The 19,770-nt window shown below is 39.3% G+C and overlaps 1 protein-coding gene across 1 annotated transcript in view; it reads right to left on the minus strand.

Annotated features, from left to right (window-relative positions):
* The window catches only part of HSPA4 (heat shock protein family A (Hsp70) member 4), a 52,799-nt gene that overhangs the window by 21,288 nt on the left and 11,741 nt on the right, over positions 1–19,770 (minus strand). Inside the window, exons 2-7 of the mRNA XM_032336729.1 lie at positions 18,413–18,470; positions 17,262–17,402; positions 15,388–15,510; positions 11,200–11,299; positions 9,961–10,094; positions 7,379–7,623 (exon numbers count right to left, since the gene is read on the minus strand). Coding sequence (XP_032192620.1) covers positions 7,379–7,623; positions 9,961–10,094; positions 11,200–11,299; positions 15,388–15,510; positions 17,262–17,402; positions 18,413–18,470 — 801 coding nt within the window. The remainder of the gene's footprint in view (positions 1–7,378; positions 7,624–9,960; positions 10,095–11,199; positions 11,300–15,387; positions 15,511–17,261; positions 17,403–18,412; positions 18,471–19,770) is intronic.

Below are 19,770 nucleotides of genomic sequence, written 5' to 3' on the forward strand. Positions count from 1 at the left end.
TGGGTGTGAACTGTTGTCCCACTGTGGTTTTGATTTGCATTTCCCCAATGGGCTAATGATGTTCACCATCTTTCTCATACCCTTAACTGCCCATTTCTGTATGTACTTTGGAGAAATATTTATTCAGGTTCTTTGCCCATTTTTTAATTGGACTGTCATTTTATTATTCATTTGTAATCACCTCTGTGTATTCTGGATACAAACAGTACAGTTTTTTAATCTCTTCATGTCCTGTCAAATAAATACACAGCAACTAGAATAGCAAAACCAAAACCCAATCAACACAACAAAAACAGGTTAACACAACACTCGCCACAAACCTCAAAATACAAATGGGTAAAGAAAAACCATCAATAATTATACAATTCCTTCAAAGTATCTGTATCTGTGCAAAAGAAAGCAAGAGGAAAACAACAGGACATATAATGGACCTGAAAATATAATAGACCTGAAAAAATAAACCAAAAGTCAGAAGGCCAATTTGAAAACAGCAGGTAAAGTCAAGGAGGGGCTGGCATACTCTAGAACAAGAGAGTAAGAGAATATAAAAAAGGTCCTCAATGTGGTACATTAAGAACCATACGGGGGTGCCTGGGTGGCTCAATGGGTTAAGCCACTGCCTTCGGCTCAGGTCATGATCTCAGGGTCCTGGGATCGAGTCCCGCATCGGGCTCTCTGCTCAGCAGGGAGCCTGCTTCCCTCTCTCTCTCTGCCTGCCTCTCCGTCTGCTTATGATTTCTGTCAAATAAATAAAAAAATCTTTAAAAAAAAAAAAAAGAAGAAGAACCATGCGGAATAGGAACCAGTAAATGCTCTACAGTAACCAAGTTAAATCCTTCAGGGGTACCTAGGTGGCTCAGTGGTTAAGCATTTGGCTTCAGCTCAAGTCACAATCCAGGGGCATCAGGCTCCCTGCTCAGCAGGAAGCCTGCTTCTCCCTCTCCCACTCCCCCTGTCTCTCCCCATCTGTGTCAAATAAATAAAATCTTTTAAAAAAAAAAAAAAAAAAAAAAAGCTTCTGGGACGCCTGGGTGGCTCAGTTGGTTAAGCAGCTGCCTTCGGCTCAGGTCATGATCCCAGCGTCCTGGGATAGAGTCCCACATCGGGCTCCTTGCTCAGCAGGGAGCCTGCTTCTCCCTCAGCCTCTGCCCGCCATTCTGTCTGTTGTGCTCGCTCTCTCTCCATCTCTCTCTGATAAATAAATAAAATCTTAAAAAAAAAAAAAGTTTCTTTCAAGAAAAAAGGCCACAGTGAGGAAGAACTACTGATAAAATCCGAAACAAAGAGAACAGTGGAGACAAAAGAAGACAGAATAAAGAAAAACATAAGGTTAAGAAGACATTTTAAAAACATTTCGTAAAAACAAAAGAGGGCACTATGGAGCAGTGAATTCCGAAAAACTCTTAAATCATACTTCCAGTCTAAAATTTCAGGAATAATAAAAAACATAAGGGAGGGAGGGCAGGCTGCGTAGGTGGCTCATCAGTTGACCATCAAACTCTTAGTTTTAGGGCGCCTGGGTGGCTCAGTGGTTTAAGCCGCTGCCTTCGGCTCAGGTCATGATCTCAGGGTCCTGGGATCGGGTCCGGCATCGGGCTCTCTGCTCGGCAGAGAGCCTGCTTCCCTCTCTCTCTCTCTCCTGCCTCTCCATCTACTTGTGATTTCTGTCAAATAAATAAATAAAATCTTTAAAAAAAAAAAAAAAACTCTTAGTTTTAGTGCAGGTCATGATCTCAGGGTCATGAGATTGAGATCCGCATTAGCTCCACTCTATAAGTAGTCTGCCTGAAGATTTTCTCTTCCTCCCTCTGCCTCTCTCCACAATGACACTCTCTGACACACTCCCTCTCATAAGTAAAACTTTTTTTTTTTTAAAGATTTTATTTATTTATCTGACAGAGAGAGATCACAAGTAGGCAGAGAGGCAGGCCGAGAGAGAGAGAAGAGGAAACAGGCTCCCTGCTGAGCAGAGAACCCGATGCGGGACTCGATCCCAGGACCCCGAGATCATGACCTGAGCCGAAGGCAGAGGCTTAACCCACTGAGCCACCCAGGCGCCCCTAAACAAAACTTTTTAAAAAAATGGTTCAGCAATATTATAGATTTTACATAAAAATGAGACTAGACAGGGGACTAGCTGACTCAAGTCAGTAGAGCATATTACTCTTGTTCTTGAGGTCATAAGGTTGAGCCCCACTTGGGGGGATGGTAGTTTACTTTAAAAAACCAAACCAAACAAAACCACCACGGGTGCCTGGGTGGCTCAGTTGGTTAAGCATCTGCCTAAGGACTCTAGTCATGACCCCTAGGGTCCTGGGATAGAGCCCCACATTGGGCTTCCTTCTCAACAGGGAATCTGCTTCTCCCTCTTACTTTGTCCCTTCCCTAACCTGTCCTCTCTCTCTCTCTCTCAAAATAAAATCTTAAATAAATAAAATAAAATAAAATAAAATAAAAAAATATGAGACTAACTATGCAAATCCACTAAGACAGGAAAATTAGGAATTGCTTATGGTTAGTGTGGGAGGAATGGAGATGACTGCTAATGGGTATACGAGGTTTCTCTTTGGCCTGATGAACACGTATCAAAATTAGATCATGGTCCTTGTTGTACAACCTTGTGAGTATACTGAAAGCACTGAATTCTTGAAGTTTTACATGTTTTATGGTATATGAATTACATCTCAACAAAAAAATGATAAAGAAATTGAAAGAGCTGGGGCGCCTGGGTGGCTCAGCCAGTTAAGTGTCTGCCTTCAGCTTAGGTCATGATCCCAGGGTCCTGGGATCGAGCCCCGCATCAGGCTCTCTGCTCGGCAGGAACCCTGCTTCCTCCTCTCTCTCTCTCTCTGCCTGCCTCTGTGCCTACTTGTGATCTCTGTCTGTCAAATAAATAAATAAAATCTTTAAAAAAAAAAAAAAAAAAGAAAATGATGGGGCGCCTGGGTGGCTCAGTGGGTTAAGCCTCTGCCTTCGGCTCAGGTCATGATCTCAGGGTCCTGGGATCGAGGCCCGCATCGGGCTCTCTGCTCAGCAGGGAGCCTGCTTCCCTCTCTCTCTCTCTGCCTGCCTCTCCATCTACTTGTGATTTCTCTCTGTCAAATAAATAAATAAAATCTTTAAAAAAAAAAAAGAAAATGAAAGAGCTAAAAGAATTAGAAAAACTAAGAATTAGAAATAAAAGAACAAATGTCAGACATGAAAAATAACCTAGAAATAACACAAGGACAAATTGCCCAAATAGTGGCATAAAGGGATGAATGGAAAGAGAATGGCAAATACAGACCACAAGCAAAAGAGATCCAACATACTTACATAAGAGCGTTGAAAGAATAAAATCAAAGTACAAGAACAGAACAAATACTGAACAATGTAATTCAAGAAAACTTCCTTGGTTTTTAAATAGCTGTGAAACTACATACTGAAAACACACACTGCATTCCTGGGGAAAAAAGATCAGTAACAACCAGCAACAAAACCCAATTTATCCTGGTAAATTAGACTTTCCAGAGAAGAAAAAAGAGAAAAAATGGGGGCAGCTAGCAAAAAGAACAAATGACAAATAACTGAAAAGTACACTGTCACAATTAAACAGGAATGCTATATGCCAAAAGAATATTACTCCATTTAAGATAATCGAGTAAAGGGGCACCCTGGCTGGCTCAGTCATGAAAGCATGTGACTCTTGATCTCAGGGTTTTAAGTTTGAGCATCACAGTGGGTACAGAGTTTACTTTAAAAAAAACTTTAGCGGGGTGCCTGGGTGGCTCAGTGGGTTAAGCCTCTGCCTTCGGCTTGGGTCATGATCTCAGGGTCCTGGGATCGAGCCCCCCATCCGGCTCTCTGCTCGGCAGGGAGTCTGCTTCTTCTCTCTCTGCCTGCCTCTCTGCCTACTTAGGATCTCTCTCTGTGTGTGTCAAATAAATAAATATTTTTAAAAAAAAAAAAAAAAAAAAACCACTTTAGGGACTCCTGGGTGGCTTAGTCAGTTAAGCTGCTGCCTTTGGCTCGGGCATAGTCCCAGGGTCCTGGTCCCAGGGTCCTAGGATCGAGTCCCACATCAGGCTCCTTGCTCAGCAGGGAGCCTGCTTCTCTCTCTGCCTCTGCCTGCCACTCTGCCTGCTTGTGCTCTCTCTCTGACAAATAAATAAAATCTTTTAAAAAAAAAAAAACCTTCAAAGAAATAAACAAGATAATCAAGGGAAAAATACAAGCTAAGGTCATTTCTATCCAACCAGGTATTTATGTGGAAATGGTCATCAACATGTGAGAACGTTACACGGTTAACATGTTCCATTTTTTTTTTTTAAATCTATTGCTCATTCCAACAATCAAAATGATGAAAATACATTAATATAAAGCAGTAGTAAATAACAGGCCTCAGGAAAGATGTGGTGAGACTAAAAGCCTTATACACTGTTGATCAGAATGTAAAATGGTCCAAATGCTGAGGAAAATAAATTGGCAATTCCTTAAAAAACTAAACACAGAATTAGTGTTATGACTAAGCAATTCCACTCCTACATTTATTCCAAAGAGAACTGAAAACAAAAGAGTCAAACAAATACTTATTCATGACTAGTCACAGAAGCAATACTCAAGGCCAAAAGGTAGAAAACAACCCAAAGGTCCATCAGTTGATGCAAGAAATTTAAAAAAAAAAAAGTGAGTTTTCCATACAGATTATTTTTTGTCATAAAAAGCAAAAAAGTACCAACACATGCTACAATGTGAATGAAGCTAGGAAACATAATGTTTAAGTGAAAGAGGTCAGAAACAAACAAAGCAGAACAGTTATAATACCATTTATATGAAATATCTGGAATAGGTAAATCCATAGAGATTAAGAAAAAAAATAGTGGTTGCCCAGTACAAGAAGCAAGGGAACTGCTTAATGGTTATGAGGTTTTACTTTGGAGTGATGAAAACGTTTTGTCACTAGATAGAGGTGGTCACTGCACAACAACATAAATGTATTAAAAATGCCAATTTGGGGTTTGTTTTTATTTAATGCCAGACTTTTTTTTTTTAAAGAATTTATTTATTTGTCAGAGACAGAGCGAGAGAAAGGGCACACAAGCAGGGGGAGCAGTAGGCAGAGGGAGAAGTAGGTCCCCGCTGAGCAGAGAGCCCAATGCAGGATGATGCAGGACTAGATCCAAGGACCCTGGGATCACAACCTGAGCTGAAGACAGACGCTTAACCAACTCAGCCACCCAGGCATCCCAGTTTTTCACTTTAAAATGGTATGTGGGGGGCGCCTGGGTGGCTCAGTGGGTTGGGCTGCTGCCTTCGGCTCGGGTCATGATCTCAGAGTCCTGGGATCGAGCCCAGCATCGGGCTCTCTGCTCCGCAGGGAGCCTGCTTCCCTCTCTCTCTCTCTCTCTGCCTGCCTCTCTGCCTACTTGTGATCTCTGTCTGTCAAATAAATAAATAAAATCTTTAAAAAAAAAAATTAAAAAATAAAAAAATAAAAAAATAAAATGGTATGTGGAGGCTCAGGTCTCTGCTTCTCCCTCTCCCTTGCTCATGCTCTTAGTAAAAACAAAACATCCTCAAAAATAACAATCATAAAAATAAAAAATGTAAATTTTGCCTCAAAAAAATTAATTAGAAAAAAAGGCTACAATGTCAGAAATAATCCGGTTTCATTAGTTAAAAAAAAGAAAAGACTGCTGGTAAGCATTACAGACTATATGAAGACTATGAACTAGAGCACATGATATGACAGTTTTACAATCAATGTACACAAAGTACAACCGGTAAAAAGATAACAGCATAGAGGTTATTTCAAGTTTTTAAAAAGTATAAACTACTTAGGGACGCCTGAGTGGCTCAGTTGGTTAAGCAGCTGCCTTCAGCTCAGGTCATGATCCCAGCGTCCTAGGATCAAGTCCCACATCGGGCTCCTTGCTCGGCAGGGAGCCTGCTTCTCCCTCTGCCTCTGCCTGCCAATGTGTCTGCCTGTGCTCGCTCTCTCTGATAAATAAATAAAATCTTAAAAAAAAAAAAAAAAGTATAAACTACTTAGAAATGCCTACTTGGCTCTGATTATCACAAAACATTCCACCGACAATTTCTGAGAAATACGATGGTACTCTCCTAAACCCCAGTCTCCCTAACACATATACACACAACTGTTGTTTAATAAAAATGAAAACCCTCACTTTCAAGTACAGAGGAAAGGGGACTACAAATGTGGTTACTAGGCACATTAATATAATTCCAATTTCAGGGGCGCCTGGGTGGCTCAGTGAGTTAAGCCTCTGCCTTCGGCTCAGGTCATGGTCTCAGGGTCCTGGGATCGAGCCCCGCGTCCGGCTCTCTGCTCAGCAGGGAGCCTGCTTCCCTTCCTCTCTCTCTGCCTGCCTCTCTGCCTACTTGTGATCTCTGTCAAATAAATAAATAAAATCTTTAAAAAAAAATTCCAATTTCATCTCAATTTTTTTAGGGTAACTGAGGCCATACTCCCAAGCAAGCCATCAATTGTACCTAAATTTCTACCAGTAGAGTTCACATCCTAAAGAACTTACCACTCTCATCATGCAAACAACCCCAAGAGTCAAGAGTAACATTCTGGGTGTTTGAGGACAGGATAGGATGAAATGTCAATTACCCAGAATTCTTGCAGCACTGTACAAAAAGAGCTATTGCCCACAAGTGACCCTGAACTACCCAAGAACACCAATTTCTGAATCAACAACTGAATCAAATCCAATACTATTCAGCATTAAAGCACCTCGCCTTGATTTTTTTAAAACCACTAACTCACACATAATCCATGTACCTGTCAACTTACTGGAATAATCAGAAAAGATTAGTCCATATTATTAGAATAATCAAACCCAACTTTACGTAAAAAGCAGGATCCTGAATACCCAACTTTTGTATCAACATGGATGGGACTGGAAGAGATTATGCTAAGTGAAATAAGTCAAGCAGGGAGAGTCAATTATCATATGGTTTCACTTATTTGTGAAACTTAAGGAGTAATACAGAGGACATGGCGGGGGTAGAGAGGAGAAGTGAGTTGGAGGAAATCAGAGGGGGAGACCAACCATGAGAGACTGTGGACTCTGAGAAACAAACTGAGGGTTTTGGAGGGGAGGGGGATGGGGGTAAGCCTGGTGGTGGGTAATAAGGAGGGCACATATTGTATGGAGCACTGGGTGTGGTGCATAAACAATGAATTCTGGAACACTGAAAAGAAATAAAAATAAATTTTAAAAAAAAGCAGGATCCTGAATGGTCTCTAATTTTTACCTACAGAAGTTACCTTATAGCAACCATTATCATTTTAATGTTTAACTAAATAAAAGCTGATAGAAGTGCAGAAAAATCACAGTTCAGTTTAACACCAAAATACTGGTCTAGTTACCTATTCATAGTCCCAGATACATCAACATCATTCATAAAACATTCGATGCTTAAAGGGAGGTCTGAAGCATTTGCACTCATCAATTTCTTGAGTTTCTCACACTCCTGAGACAGTCGTAATAATGCACGAATTTTGGACTTTATGTCCAGCTTGTATTTCTTCCCAAATTCTTCACAGAAGTGATTTACTAACACCTCATCAAATTTTCTGCCTCCCAGTGTTGTGTCAAATGCAGTGGCCAGAACCTTAGGGAAAAAGATGATTATTAATTCAAAAATAAACCAATTTAACATATATTTAACTAATAAATTATGAGCGGACACGTTCAAGCTGAAACAAGGAAATGTTCCACCTGTCATTTTTAACACTTTGAAAAGAGACACCATAATCCCCAATTTACAGTTGATGCTATAGGCCCAAATAGATCAGATAATCTGCAGGTCACAAAACTAGTAAGTGGCAGAAGTGCAATTCAAAACCCAATCCCCTCAATTCCAAAATCCAAGCCCTTACTACTACACCTATCTGACTAGAAGCTAAAATTAAATACCCAAGGCAAATGCACTAACATGTCATTACACAGCTCTGGTCTTATTGCTGTCACAAACCTATGAATAATACCAAAGCCCTACCTCGATGCAGTTTACTACCAGGAAACATGCTAGAAGCTTAATTCACAGCAACCTGTAAAAGTCTCATTAGCTCTGATTATCCATTACCCAAAAATCCTGAGATCAGACACAAACTAGATCTAATCCAATTCAATAGAAGGTAGGCTAAATAAAATGATTACATTCTTATGAAAAAATTAAATAAAAAATCTCTTCAAAGATATTAAATATCATGGGGAAATTTTAATATACTAAGTAAAGAAAAAACCAGGACACAGAACTGATTACAGCCTAATTTGTTTCAAAAAACTAAAATGAAATACAGCATCCTCTTCATAGTACTAATATTGTGAATGCTTTACCACAAAAATGTCCTTCAAGTTTGGGGTGTTTTCATAATGAGTATTTTTATAATTAAATTTTAATTATAATTGCAAAACTGACAAATGACAGGAGATAATTAAGGACAATTTTGTTGGGGGTGGGGGAAGGCAAATAATCACAAATACACATCATTCTGACCCAAAGCCAAAGCTAATTATGACCAGTAGTTTCTGTTTAAAAAGGTGAGGGATACTGGATAGCTCAGTTAAGTGCCTGCCCTTGGCTCCAGTTGCGATCCCAGGATTCTGGGATCGAGCTCCACATGAGGCTCCCTGTTGAGCTTCTCCCTCTCTGGCTCTGGTTCCCCCTGCTTGTGCATGATCTCCCCCACCCCCCCCCCCAAAAAAAAAAAAAAGTGAAAGCATACAATGGACTTTAGAAATAAAGTGATTAGTGATAAATGTTTAAGTATTTACACCTGTAAAAATCATGAACCTGCTAGTTCCAACCATCTCAAAGATTCATTTTCTTTTTATTGAAAAAAGAAGAAAAAAAATCCTAGAAACAAAATAAATCAGATATAAAGTGAAACCAAGTCTAGTTTTCAAAATAAAAGGACTGTAATAAATAGGGTCTCAAAATGGCCTCCAAACCTAACGAATACTTATTGTGAGACAGATAGACCCTCCTTACCAATCCCCAAATTTGAAGGAGAGACAACTGAGGCCTTTGCACAAAGAAACCTGGATCCCCACCCCTAGTAACTGAAGCAAACACTCAAAAACTCACTGGTTCTTAAGCAAATTCTAGATAAAATCAGCAAAAGAACTAATTTTATATCCGATTATGGAGTTGGCATATACCAGCAAATTCAAATGTGACCATGTTAACTCTTCAGCCCTCCTTGCCTTAAACACTGCTAGACTTCTCTGTGTCAAAGTGTTTTCTCCAGAGCTCTAAGATTTCCAAAAATCTAGAATGTCACTCTCAGATGGTTTCTTTTTGGGCATTCAAGCTGTAGTCCCCACACTCTTTTCCCAGAACACTCAAAACCTTAAGATCAAGAAAACAATACTTTTGTCTTTAATACTCAGTATTTAAAAAATACACAAAGGGAGTACCTATTAAAGAATCCTAATAAGCCTGTAGGGTAAACATTATTTTCTAAAAATCATAGATTAGAAAAATAAGAATCAGAAATCTCAAGATTTTTTCTTCAAGGTCTATGTTCTTTGCTTCACACCATGCCAACTCTTGAAAATTACAGCTTCTAGCCTACTTCTACATACCTGGTTCTAGTTTAGATGGCTCATGCCTAGTTTCCATTAATGAAACATAATTTTTTAAGTTATTTTTTCAACTATCTCCCATAAATTCCTCATTACCATACACTTGTAATAAAGTTTTCCAGAGGGGCGCCTGGGTGGCTCAGTGGGTTAAAGCCTCTGCCTTCGGCTCAGGTCATGATCCCAGGGTCCTGGGATCGAGCCCCATATCGGGCTCTCTGCTTGGCAGGGAGCCTGCCTCCTCCCCCCCTCTCTCTCTGCCTGCCACTCTGCCTACTTGTGATCTCTGTCTGTCAAATAAATAAATAAAATCTTTTTTTAAATAAATAAATAAATAATAAAGTTTTCCAGAAATACTTACTTTAAGTTTTCCTTTATTAAACGCACATACAGAAACTTGGTAAGAAGAATGCCCCATGTCTACAAAAACTACATTTCTTGGTTTCTCTTCTAGGGCAGGAAGATCTTGCTTATAGATTCCATAGGCAAGAGCAACTACGTAAGAAACAAATTAAATTCAATGTAACATTATCATTTAAATAGTACATTAAAAATTCACTTTAAGTTAAAAAAAAAAACTTACACAATGAATAGGACTGCATCACTGTGCTGTTTTACAAAGAATCAAATTCTTCATATGCTTTGCATAATGTATTCATGAGGAGCAGTTACTTCAAAGAATTAAATGTTGACATTCACTGAGACCTCCGTAACCTTTCCAATTTCTCATTCCAGTTTCTAATTTCTCATTCCAAAGACTTTGGCAATTTTTCCCAACTACTTCCCCTACTTTTCCAAACATACTTTGCCAGGATTTCTTTCTTAATACACTTGCACCATCTCAACATTCCCATGTATCTCTCCCTGAGATGTTGCTTTACAAGTTACAGTCCATTAAAGGGCTGGTGGGTGCCTGGGTGGCTCAGTGGGGTAAGCCTCTGCCTTCGGCTCGGGTCATGATCTCAGGGTCCTGGGATGAGTTTCGCATCGAACTCTCTGTTCAGCAGGTTGCCTGCTTCCTCCCCTCCCTATCTCTCTCTCTGCCTGAGTCTCTGCCTACTTATGATCTCTCTCTCTGTCAAATAAATAAATAAAATCTTAAAAAAATAAAAAATAAAGGGCTAGAGAGGACCGCCTGGGTGGCTCCTTTGGTTAAGCAACTGCTTTTGGCTCAGGTCATAATCCTGGAGTCCTGGGATCGAGTCCCATATGAGGCTCCCGGAGTCTGCTTCTCCCTCTGACCCTCCCACTTCTCATGCTCATTCTCTCTCACACATAAATAAATAAAATCTTTTTAAAATTTTTCAAATGTTTATACAGGGCTAGAGAAAAGGCCGATCTATAAACTGACACACTGTGAACACGCAATAACTGTGTTACTTTCCAAAGGAGGATGTGATTAAGTACTAAAGTAAGTGCTATGTGGATAAAAAAAAAAGCATTGGTCAGATAAATTCTTTATGTGTGACACAGTATCCAAAAATACTATGGCACATAAGTGTAAGTGCTGCAAACAAAAAAGAAAACAAGAAACCCCAGGGTTTTTAAGATGGCAGAAACTTCAACATTCACCAAGTCACAGATGCTAACAGTCCATTACCTGCAGTTGTTTCATTCATTAATCGCAAGCAATTAAGGCCAGCAATTTGTGTTGCATCCATCACTGATCGTCTTTCTGCATCAGTATAGAAACAAGGAACCTACAAAAAGATTTGAAAGTTTCTTTTATTAGGGAGTCTTCATTTAAAATACACCTGCCAAAACAGTAAAATCTAGAAACACCCTCAAATATCTAGAGCAATTTATTCCCTATGTGTTCAAGGAAGTATTTCAAACCAGTAGGGAAAAGTCAGAATATCCAATAAGTAGTGCTGGAACAAATGGATAACCACATAGAGAAAAAATTAGGTACCATCCCTACTGCACACCTCATACCAAAATACATTTCAAATCAAAGACTTAACAGTTTAAAAAAAGATGAGTACCAGAAGGAAAAGAAGTCTTTACCATCAGAATAGGAAGAAATTCTGTAAACGTAACACAAAATACAGAAGAAAAAGAAGAGGAGAAAAGATTAATATATTTGAACAGCAATGTAACAAGACAGATGGTAACTACGCTGTGGTGAACACAGTATAATGTATAAACTTGTCAAATCACTAGGATGTACCCTGAAACTAATGTTACACTGTATGTCAAATATAAACAGTTTTTCATAAAGATTAATATATTTGACTCATAAAAATCTTAAAAAAAAATGGGATAAATACTTGGAACTCGTAACATAAAATGATAGAGCTAATCTCTCTAATATATATGAAGAACCACCAATCAAAAGGTAGACCTATAAACTCAAAATGAGCAAAAAGGAATGTTTTACAGGAAAGAAATGCAGAAGGGCTCTTAAATTTTAAAATGTTTTCAACTTCACCTAAAAAATGAAACATTAAAATGACATACTTTCATAGCATTATTCACCTATTAGAGAATTAGCTAACACCCCAATAAGCTGTGCTGGTGAGGCTGTTATCCAACAAGTCCTCTTATACACTGCAGGAAGAAGCATGAGTACAAATTCTTTAAAGCGCAATTAAACAACTGTGGTTAAAATTACAAATACATTGGATGCCTGGGCAGCTCAGTTGGTAAAGCCTCTGCTTTCAGCTCAGGTCAGGTTATGATCCCAGGTTTCTGGGACTGAGTCCCGCACTGGGCTCCTTGGTCAATGGGGAGCTTGCTTCTCCCTCTGCCTGCCACTCCCCCTGCCTGTACTCCAGTGCTCTCTCTTTGACAAATAAACAAACAAAATCTTGTAACAAGAATCACAAATACACATACCCTTTGTCCTAGCATTGTACTACTAGGAATTTAACCACTAAGTCCTATAAACTATCACATAAAAGCAAAATCTTACCTGTTAAAGTTTATTCAAAGCAACAGCAATTTTTTCTTTAATTCTTTACAATTAAAAAAAAAAAAAAAGGAGCGGCGCAGTTTGGTGGCTCAGTTTACCTTACAACTCTTTATTTCAGCTCAGGTCATGAACTCACATTTGTGTGCTCAAGCCCCATGCTGGGCTCTGTACTCAGGGAGTCTGCCCCCCCCACAGCGGGATTCTCTCCCCTCTGCTCCTCCTCCCACTCACATTACGCGCTCTCAAATAAATCTTTAAAAAAATAAAATAAAATATGTAAATTAAAAAAAAAGAAGAAGAAGAAGAAGCAACCGCAGGTCCAACAAAAATAGGCTAAAGAGGGGCGCCTGGGTGGCTCAGTCATAAGCATCTGCCTTCGGCTCAGGTCATGATCCCAGGGTTCTGGGATTGAACCCCGCCATCAGGCTTCCCTGCTCAGCGGGAAGCCTGCTTCTCCCTCTCCCTCTGCTTGTGCTCCCTCTCTCGCTGTGTCTCTGACAAATAAATAAATCTTAAAAAAAAAAAAAAAGAAGACTAAAGAGATTTCAGTACATGCATCAACTGGAATACTCTGCAGCCACTGGAAAGAACAAAGCCCTTCTTTACCACTAAGATATAAAAGATAAAGTGTCTAAAACTGATCAAAAGAGAAATGAAACTAAAAAAGTATATATATCATATTTACTTGGATACACAAAAATGTCTGGAAAGATGTGTAACCAAGTAATAAAATTAGTAACATCTGGGAAGAAAAAACTTCCTTCTAGGTAAGCAGAGGGTGCTGAAGCTTCCCATGCATGCATTTTATTTGTGAACACTGGGGCTACTATTACCTTTGCAAAAAAAGAAATTTATGTTTTAACAATGATCAATTCATAAATAAAGCAAAACACCCCCCAGCTCTATTTGTATAGCAATGAGACATACCATAACAGCCAAGAGCTAGGGTAGTCAATGTGTAGCAGAGTTTACATAGAGGACAGAGGCAGCTATCCTTAGAGAGGCCTGATGAAAAGGTTAGCTCTTTTCCAGCACTGAGGAACTTAAATGATAAACAGGTCACTAAACAGAAAGAAAATTTTCCCCTAAAAGACAAGAGAGGCTTACTACACTTAAACTTTTGTACAACATAATTTGTGCTACATAGCTACTTTCCTTCTGGAAGTCTAGAATTTTGGTATGGGTTAGGCACAAGGTACCTAAATGACTGACCTCCAGTTAGAAACCCTGGACTCCTAGGCTCAGGCAGAACTTGTCAGGTATTACTAGAAGAATTAAGTGCATCCAGTACGACTCTCCTGGAAGGGGATTTTTAGAAGTTTGTGCCTGGTTTCCTCCAGAAACTGCCCCTGTACCTTTCCCTTTGTTGATTCTGCTTTGTATCTTCTCACCGTAATAAATCTTAGCCATAGGTATAGCAATATGTTGAGTTCTACAAATTCTCCCCAAAAAGTCACTGAAATTCAGTATAGTCATGAGGACCCCTAACACATGACTTAATACATCACCTTTTGACTTGATCTCAAATGCTGGAAAACCCACTTGGGCATTCTGCCATTGTACATGAGTTTCACTTCTATACTGAGCATAACTGAGAATCAAAGTTAGGGCACTAGGTTAAAAATATAATAGTTAGGGAAAGAAAGAAACGCATCTAAGAAACACAAAGCCTGCATTAAATATGAGCTCTTACGAAAAGTAGCACCTTTTTATTCTTTGCGTCTCCAGAATATAGCACACAACCATAATCCAAATTCTTCCTAACAAATGTCAGTTCTACTTTACTAGATAACCAAGAACAAAGGAAATCTACCTGACAACAGACTGCAGGGTAAAAAAGTCACCTAACAGCCCCTGCTTTGCCAATGAATACACCAATACAAAGACAAAAAAGACCAAGGAACTAAGATATTAACAACTGCAGAACAGGAGATTCCACTGCAAAGCTAATAAATCCACCCAAATTTCAACAGTTCCTAAGGATGCCATTGTCCTACCAGCATAAAACCATAAAGTCAGGCTTTCATCTTAAAAGGGATATGGAATGGGATACCTGGGTGACTCAGTTGGTTAAGCGGCTGCCTTTGGCTCAGGTCATGATCCCAGTGTCCTGGGATCAAGTCCCACATAAGGCTCCTTGCTCAGCGGGGAGCCTGCTTCTCCCTCTGCCTCTGCCTACCACTTTGTCTGCCTGTGCTCGTGCTCGCTCGCGTGCTCTCTCTCTCCCCCTAACAAATAAATAAATAAAATCTTTTTTTAAAAAGGGGGGGGATATGGAAAAGACAAGATTTGTCTACTGCTGCCCTGCCTTTAGTTCTAAACACAGGACAAGCAAAAATACAGACAGTGAAATGAAGAAAACGTTTCTAATTGTGGATATCCAACTAATTCAACAAACAAGTGGCTATCACATGCCAGGCACTAGGCGAGGTATTAAAAGGAATCCAGGGGCAGTGGGTTTTGAGGTAAGCCTTCAAACAGGGAAAACAGAGAAGAGCTGAGTAAAAACTAGGGGGCAGAAAAGAATACTCAAAAAAATGGAAGACTAGTTTGATGAATTCTTAAAATAATCTCTGTAATCGAAGGCAAAAAGCAATTTTATTTGCAACTGACAACATTCTTGTCTCTACTTTTTTTTTTTTAAGATTTTATTTATTTATTTGACAGAGAGAGATCACAAGTAGGCAGAGAGGCAGGCAGAGAGAGACAGGAGGAAGCAGGCTCCCTGCTGAGCAGAGAGCCCGATGAGGGACTCGATCCCAGGACCCTGAGACCATGACCTGAGCCGAAGGCAGTGGCTTAACCCACTGAGCCACCCAGGCGCCCTTGTCTCTACTTCTTAAGTCCCCAGTAAAACACAGGGATCAAACTCACCGAAACAACACAGTCCACAACAGGCTTCTTAAGAACACTTTCTGCAGTCTCCTTCAGTTTGGACAAAAGCATAGCAGTCACTTGCTCTGTAGTAAAATTTCGCTCTTCCTCCATATATTTCACCTGCAATAAACCAAAAGGATCTAAACTTATTCAAGTTTTTCATGATCTAAAAGCCTAAAATGTGCATGTCTAACACATCATCAATGGAACAGTATCTCAAGAAAGAACTGAAGAACACTAGTCTGGGAAGCAAAAACAACTTGAAGGTCACTTTTAGCATTTTAACATGTTTATCAAACACCAATACCTGAAGATAAGAACTATTATGTAAACAGCATGCTGTGACCACCAACAAAAACTGAGATCTCTTGTGCAGAAACAAACTTGTAGAGCTCACCATGGCCCACACTGCACCTCCATAAACAGGTCTGGTGGTGGACACTCTGCCACCTGGTATACTAGGTGGGTTTTACTTTGTTTACCGTGTTGACTTTAGGATCATTTCCAAAATTAGGATCCAGTCTAGCCTGAAGTCACAGTTTTTGTCACTTTGTTTACTGCTGTAGGCCCAAGACTTAGAACAAACCTGACCCAATAAATACTTCATTTAGAGGATAAATTAAAAAAAGCTTCAAGATATCCTACCTTGCATAAAAGTATGCAATTTGGAGAAGGGCTACAAACTTTAAATGCTCAAAGTCTGGCTCAGACAAGCCCCATCCCACATGCCCATAGTCCCCAAATATAATCCACACCTGAAAACATAACTCTCTTCTCTCAGCAGCTGCTCCAAATGAACCTGAACACCACCTTCTCTTAAACTCTTCACTTCTGAGCCCAATCCTAATTTATTCTGATTCAGAATCTAGTAGTCCCTTACTTTATTGTATGATAGAGATGGTAAAGCACCCCTCACCATAAGCCTCTTCTTCCCTGCTATCTGCTTAATTCTTAGTCTATTCCTCCACTTTTGTACTCGGATCTACTTGTTCCCCAGATCTTCTCCCTCATCTCTTTCTTCTTTGGCTCTAAATGCTTTAGACTAAATCTGCCAATACCTAATCCTATTTCTTTCCTGCCTATAAGTATCCTCCATCTACTCACCTCCTTTTTTTCCCCTTTTTCCTTCTCCTGTACTCCAGAGTATCCATTACCAGCCATTCAAACTCTTCTGAGATTATTGCCACAGATATCTTCAGTAAACCCAGTCAGTCATCATTCTCCCGTTATCAGAATACTTCACTTCTAAATTCAACTGAGGACTCAATAGCACAACTCACTACCTTTTTTCTCACAATTCTCATCATCTCTTGGCTTTTGAGCCTGGTCCCACAATCCTGACTTCTCCAAATGCGGTATCTCAAGCACCAAATCCCCCCCTTGTTAATCTCAGTTGCCTCTTTTGTAGGATCAGTTCGCTGCATGCTTCACAAACTCTTCTAGATGTCCCAGAGATAGCAAAGGCTAAATTCCATTTTCCCCAAAACACCTCTTTCCAACCTAAGTGCTACTGTCAAGAGTATGACTACACATCTGGTTAGTAACTGTGAAGTGTTAAGTTCTATGCATGGCATCCCAGAAGTCATTCACTAAAATCACACCAGAAAGACTGATCTATCAGTAAACAATACAAGCAGCAATGACAATGTTATCTTCAAACTACCACTACCCTGCTATCCAACCCATTTTAACGTATGGTATCGCTCCCAATCAAAATCCAGATTATTCAAAAAGGCCAAATGGTCTTTCCTACCCAACCTTCTCCTAAACACTTGTGAACATTTTCACAACGTGAACTCCGAATGGTACAGATATATTAACCTGATATAATAAAACACTGTATTTTAATTTTAAGGCACTTTAGACTTTACCTTTATCCCTGTTAAACCAGTGGGCAGCTGCACAATATCATATGCAAGGTTAGATTTTTCTGCTTCCACAAATGGATCAGAGAATGCTCGGCCATGGAATCTTTTAAATCCCTGGACTGTGTTCTTTGCATTGGAAATTACCTAAAAATAAAGAACATCAGAATCAGAGTAAAAAGACTAAGAGCAATTAAATTAGGAGAAAAAAAAATTCAACAGCCTCAGATTAAACTAGCAGTGTTTTAACTCCAAGGTTTCCTTCTAAATTTCATTTTCTTTAGCACTATACCTTTCTGCATGATGCCTGCTCACGTATGAAGTGAGGAACAACCGACTTGTTCAGACCACAGTGGCAAGGATGGCACTAGAGCCCAGCTTATCCTAATTCTCCATTAAAAACGGGTCACTGTACATGTACGAAGGTATTCTTCTTTTCTTAAACTTCTCATTAACATTTACATAAAATGAGTTTTAACTTTTAAAAATTACAGTTTTACCATAATTTGTGATTCAAACTTTCCAGGAGTCAATTTAGCAATACCAATTCAGAAATTCTCGTAGAAGGAACTTTGCAGGAAAAAAAGACAGTAAGTACATAAAGATAAATGTAAAAAGATAGTGACCAAATACTATTTACAACAGCAGAAGACTGGAGACAGCCTAGACAATCAATTAACAGAAGACTGGGCAAATAAATATATCCATATAGTGGTTAGCATTGTTTTAGAAAGTTGGAATACAAGTTATCTGTATGGTAGGATCTAACTTTTGGAGTGGGGGAAGCATTTAAACCCGTACAGAAGGTTATACATTAAGATACTAATAGTGATGTTTGGCTAAAGGGAGCACATGTAACTTCCAAAATGACCGAGCCCAAGACCTGAGCTAGATCGAGAGCAGAAGCTTAACCAAGGAAGCCAACCAGGGGCTCCTGTTTATGCTAATGAGCTAATAGCTATACAGCTAATACCTATAAAAAGCTATGCGCTTCTCACTCAAGCACAAGAAACTAGGGATCAGGTCTGTTTCTCAGCTGGTCACCTAGCGACTGTCGTATTAGGCACATAATGGGCACTGAAATAGTTGCCGAAGAGAAAAAGATGGACAAAGCAGAGAAAATAAGTCGTTTTAGGAAAGAAAAATCAAAACTCTACCTGGCTTTTAGCTGCTGCTCCAATTGAACGATTCTTAGGACCAAAAGAAATGCAAGCCCTAGGGAGGGGAAAAAAAAAACATTTAAGCACCAAACCTTACTGAAACATTACATCCAACAGGACAACATCACCGTAACAGGCATCTGAGCCTTAGCTAAAAGCCACATATTGTAAAAGTACACAAGAAGTCTCTGATTTTGACCTCTCTACTGAGTAAAACCATCCATGAGAATGCCTAACTGTGAAACCTAAGGCCCCTTACTATCCCAACCCCAACCATACTTTCCACCTGCATCTCAGGCACAGTGAACCAACACAACTTAGTCTTCCCATCCTCCTGCTTTGCTCAGACCACTTTTGCCACCTGAAATGCTCCAGTCCTTCTATATCTCACTCACTCTCCAGCAGGATTACCCACTTTGTGAGGCCTTCCCAATGGCCCTAAAGTAAAACTCAAATCATTTTTATCTCTTAAAATTTATTAGAATTGGATACAGAATACCTCCTTCTCAATCATTTTTATCTCTTAAAATTTATTAGAATTGGATACAGAATACCTCCTTCTCAATGTATATTCTACTGTACAGAGTGGCTCTAGGTAATATTCTCCCTTGAAGTCTGGTAAATCTACATCTGCCTTAACAGTAGTAAAAATTGCTTTGTACATCTTGAAAAGCTAAATAAAAGTTGGTCTCAGTTCAAATTCAACACTGGTTTGAATTGTGAGGGTCCACTTGTAACATGGGTATTTTGTGATATCATACTGTAAATATACTTCCTCTTCCCTATTGTAAGACTATAGTATATAATACATATACAGAACGTGTTATTCAATTTTTTCTGTTATCAGTAAGGCTGCCAGTCAACAGTATACTCTTAGCAGGCAAGTTTTTGGTTAGTCAAGTTACATGTAAATTTTCAACTACACAGGAATTGTCACTTATAACCCCAAAATTATTCAAGAGTCAATTGTATTCATCCTGTTTTGGCTCACACACACACACACCCTACAGTTACCACTTTTACAAAATAATCGACTGCCACTACTGCAATGTCCATCTTCATCATACGATACAACAAACAATGCCTCAAACAAAGTATAACTCCTGCAAAGTATGGGGAAAGTCCACGCTTTACACTGTATAAGAAAACATCAATATCCTTTCACTACAAAGCAACTCTCAAATTCTTAAAAAAAAAAATTCTGTAACAGTAAGCCTATTGCACTGAAGAAAATCCTTAGCTTTTCCACTTTGTCATCGACTACTGATTTGAATACACTGGCAGTCAAGAGTTGACTGCAGAATCAGTATAAATCTGTCCAAATCCTTTCTCTGCCTTTCTAGCGGTGTGAATTC

Source organism: Mustela erminea, chromosome 3 (genome assembly GCF_009829155.1).
Source record: "Mustela erminea isolate mMusErm1 chromosome 3, mMusErm1.Pri, whole genome shotgun sequence".
Taxonomy (NCBI): Eukaryota; Metazoa; Chordata; class Mammalia; order Carnivora; family Mustelidae; genus Mustela; species Mustela erminea.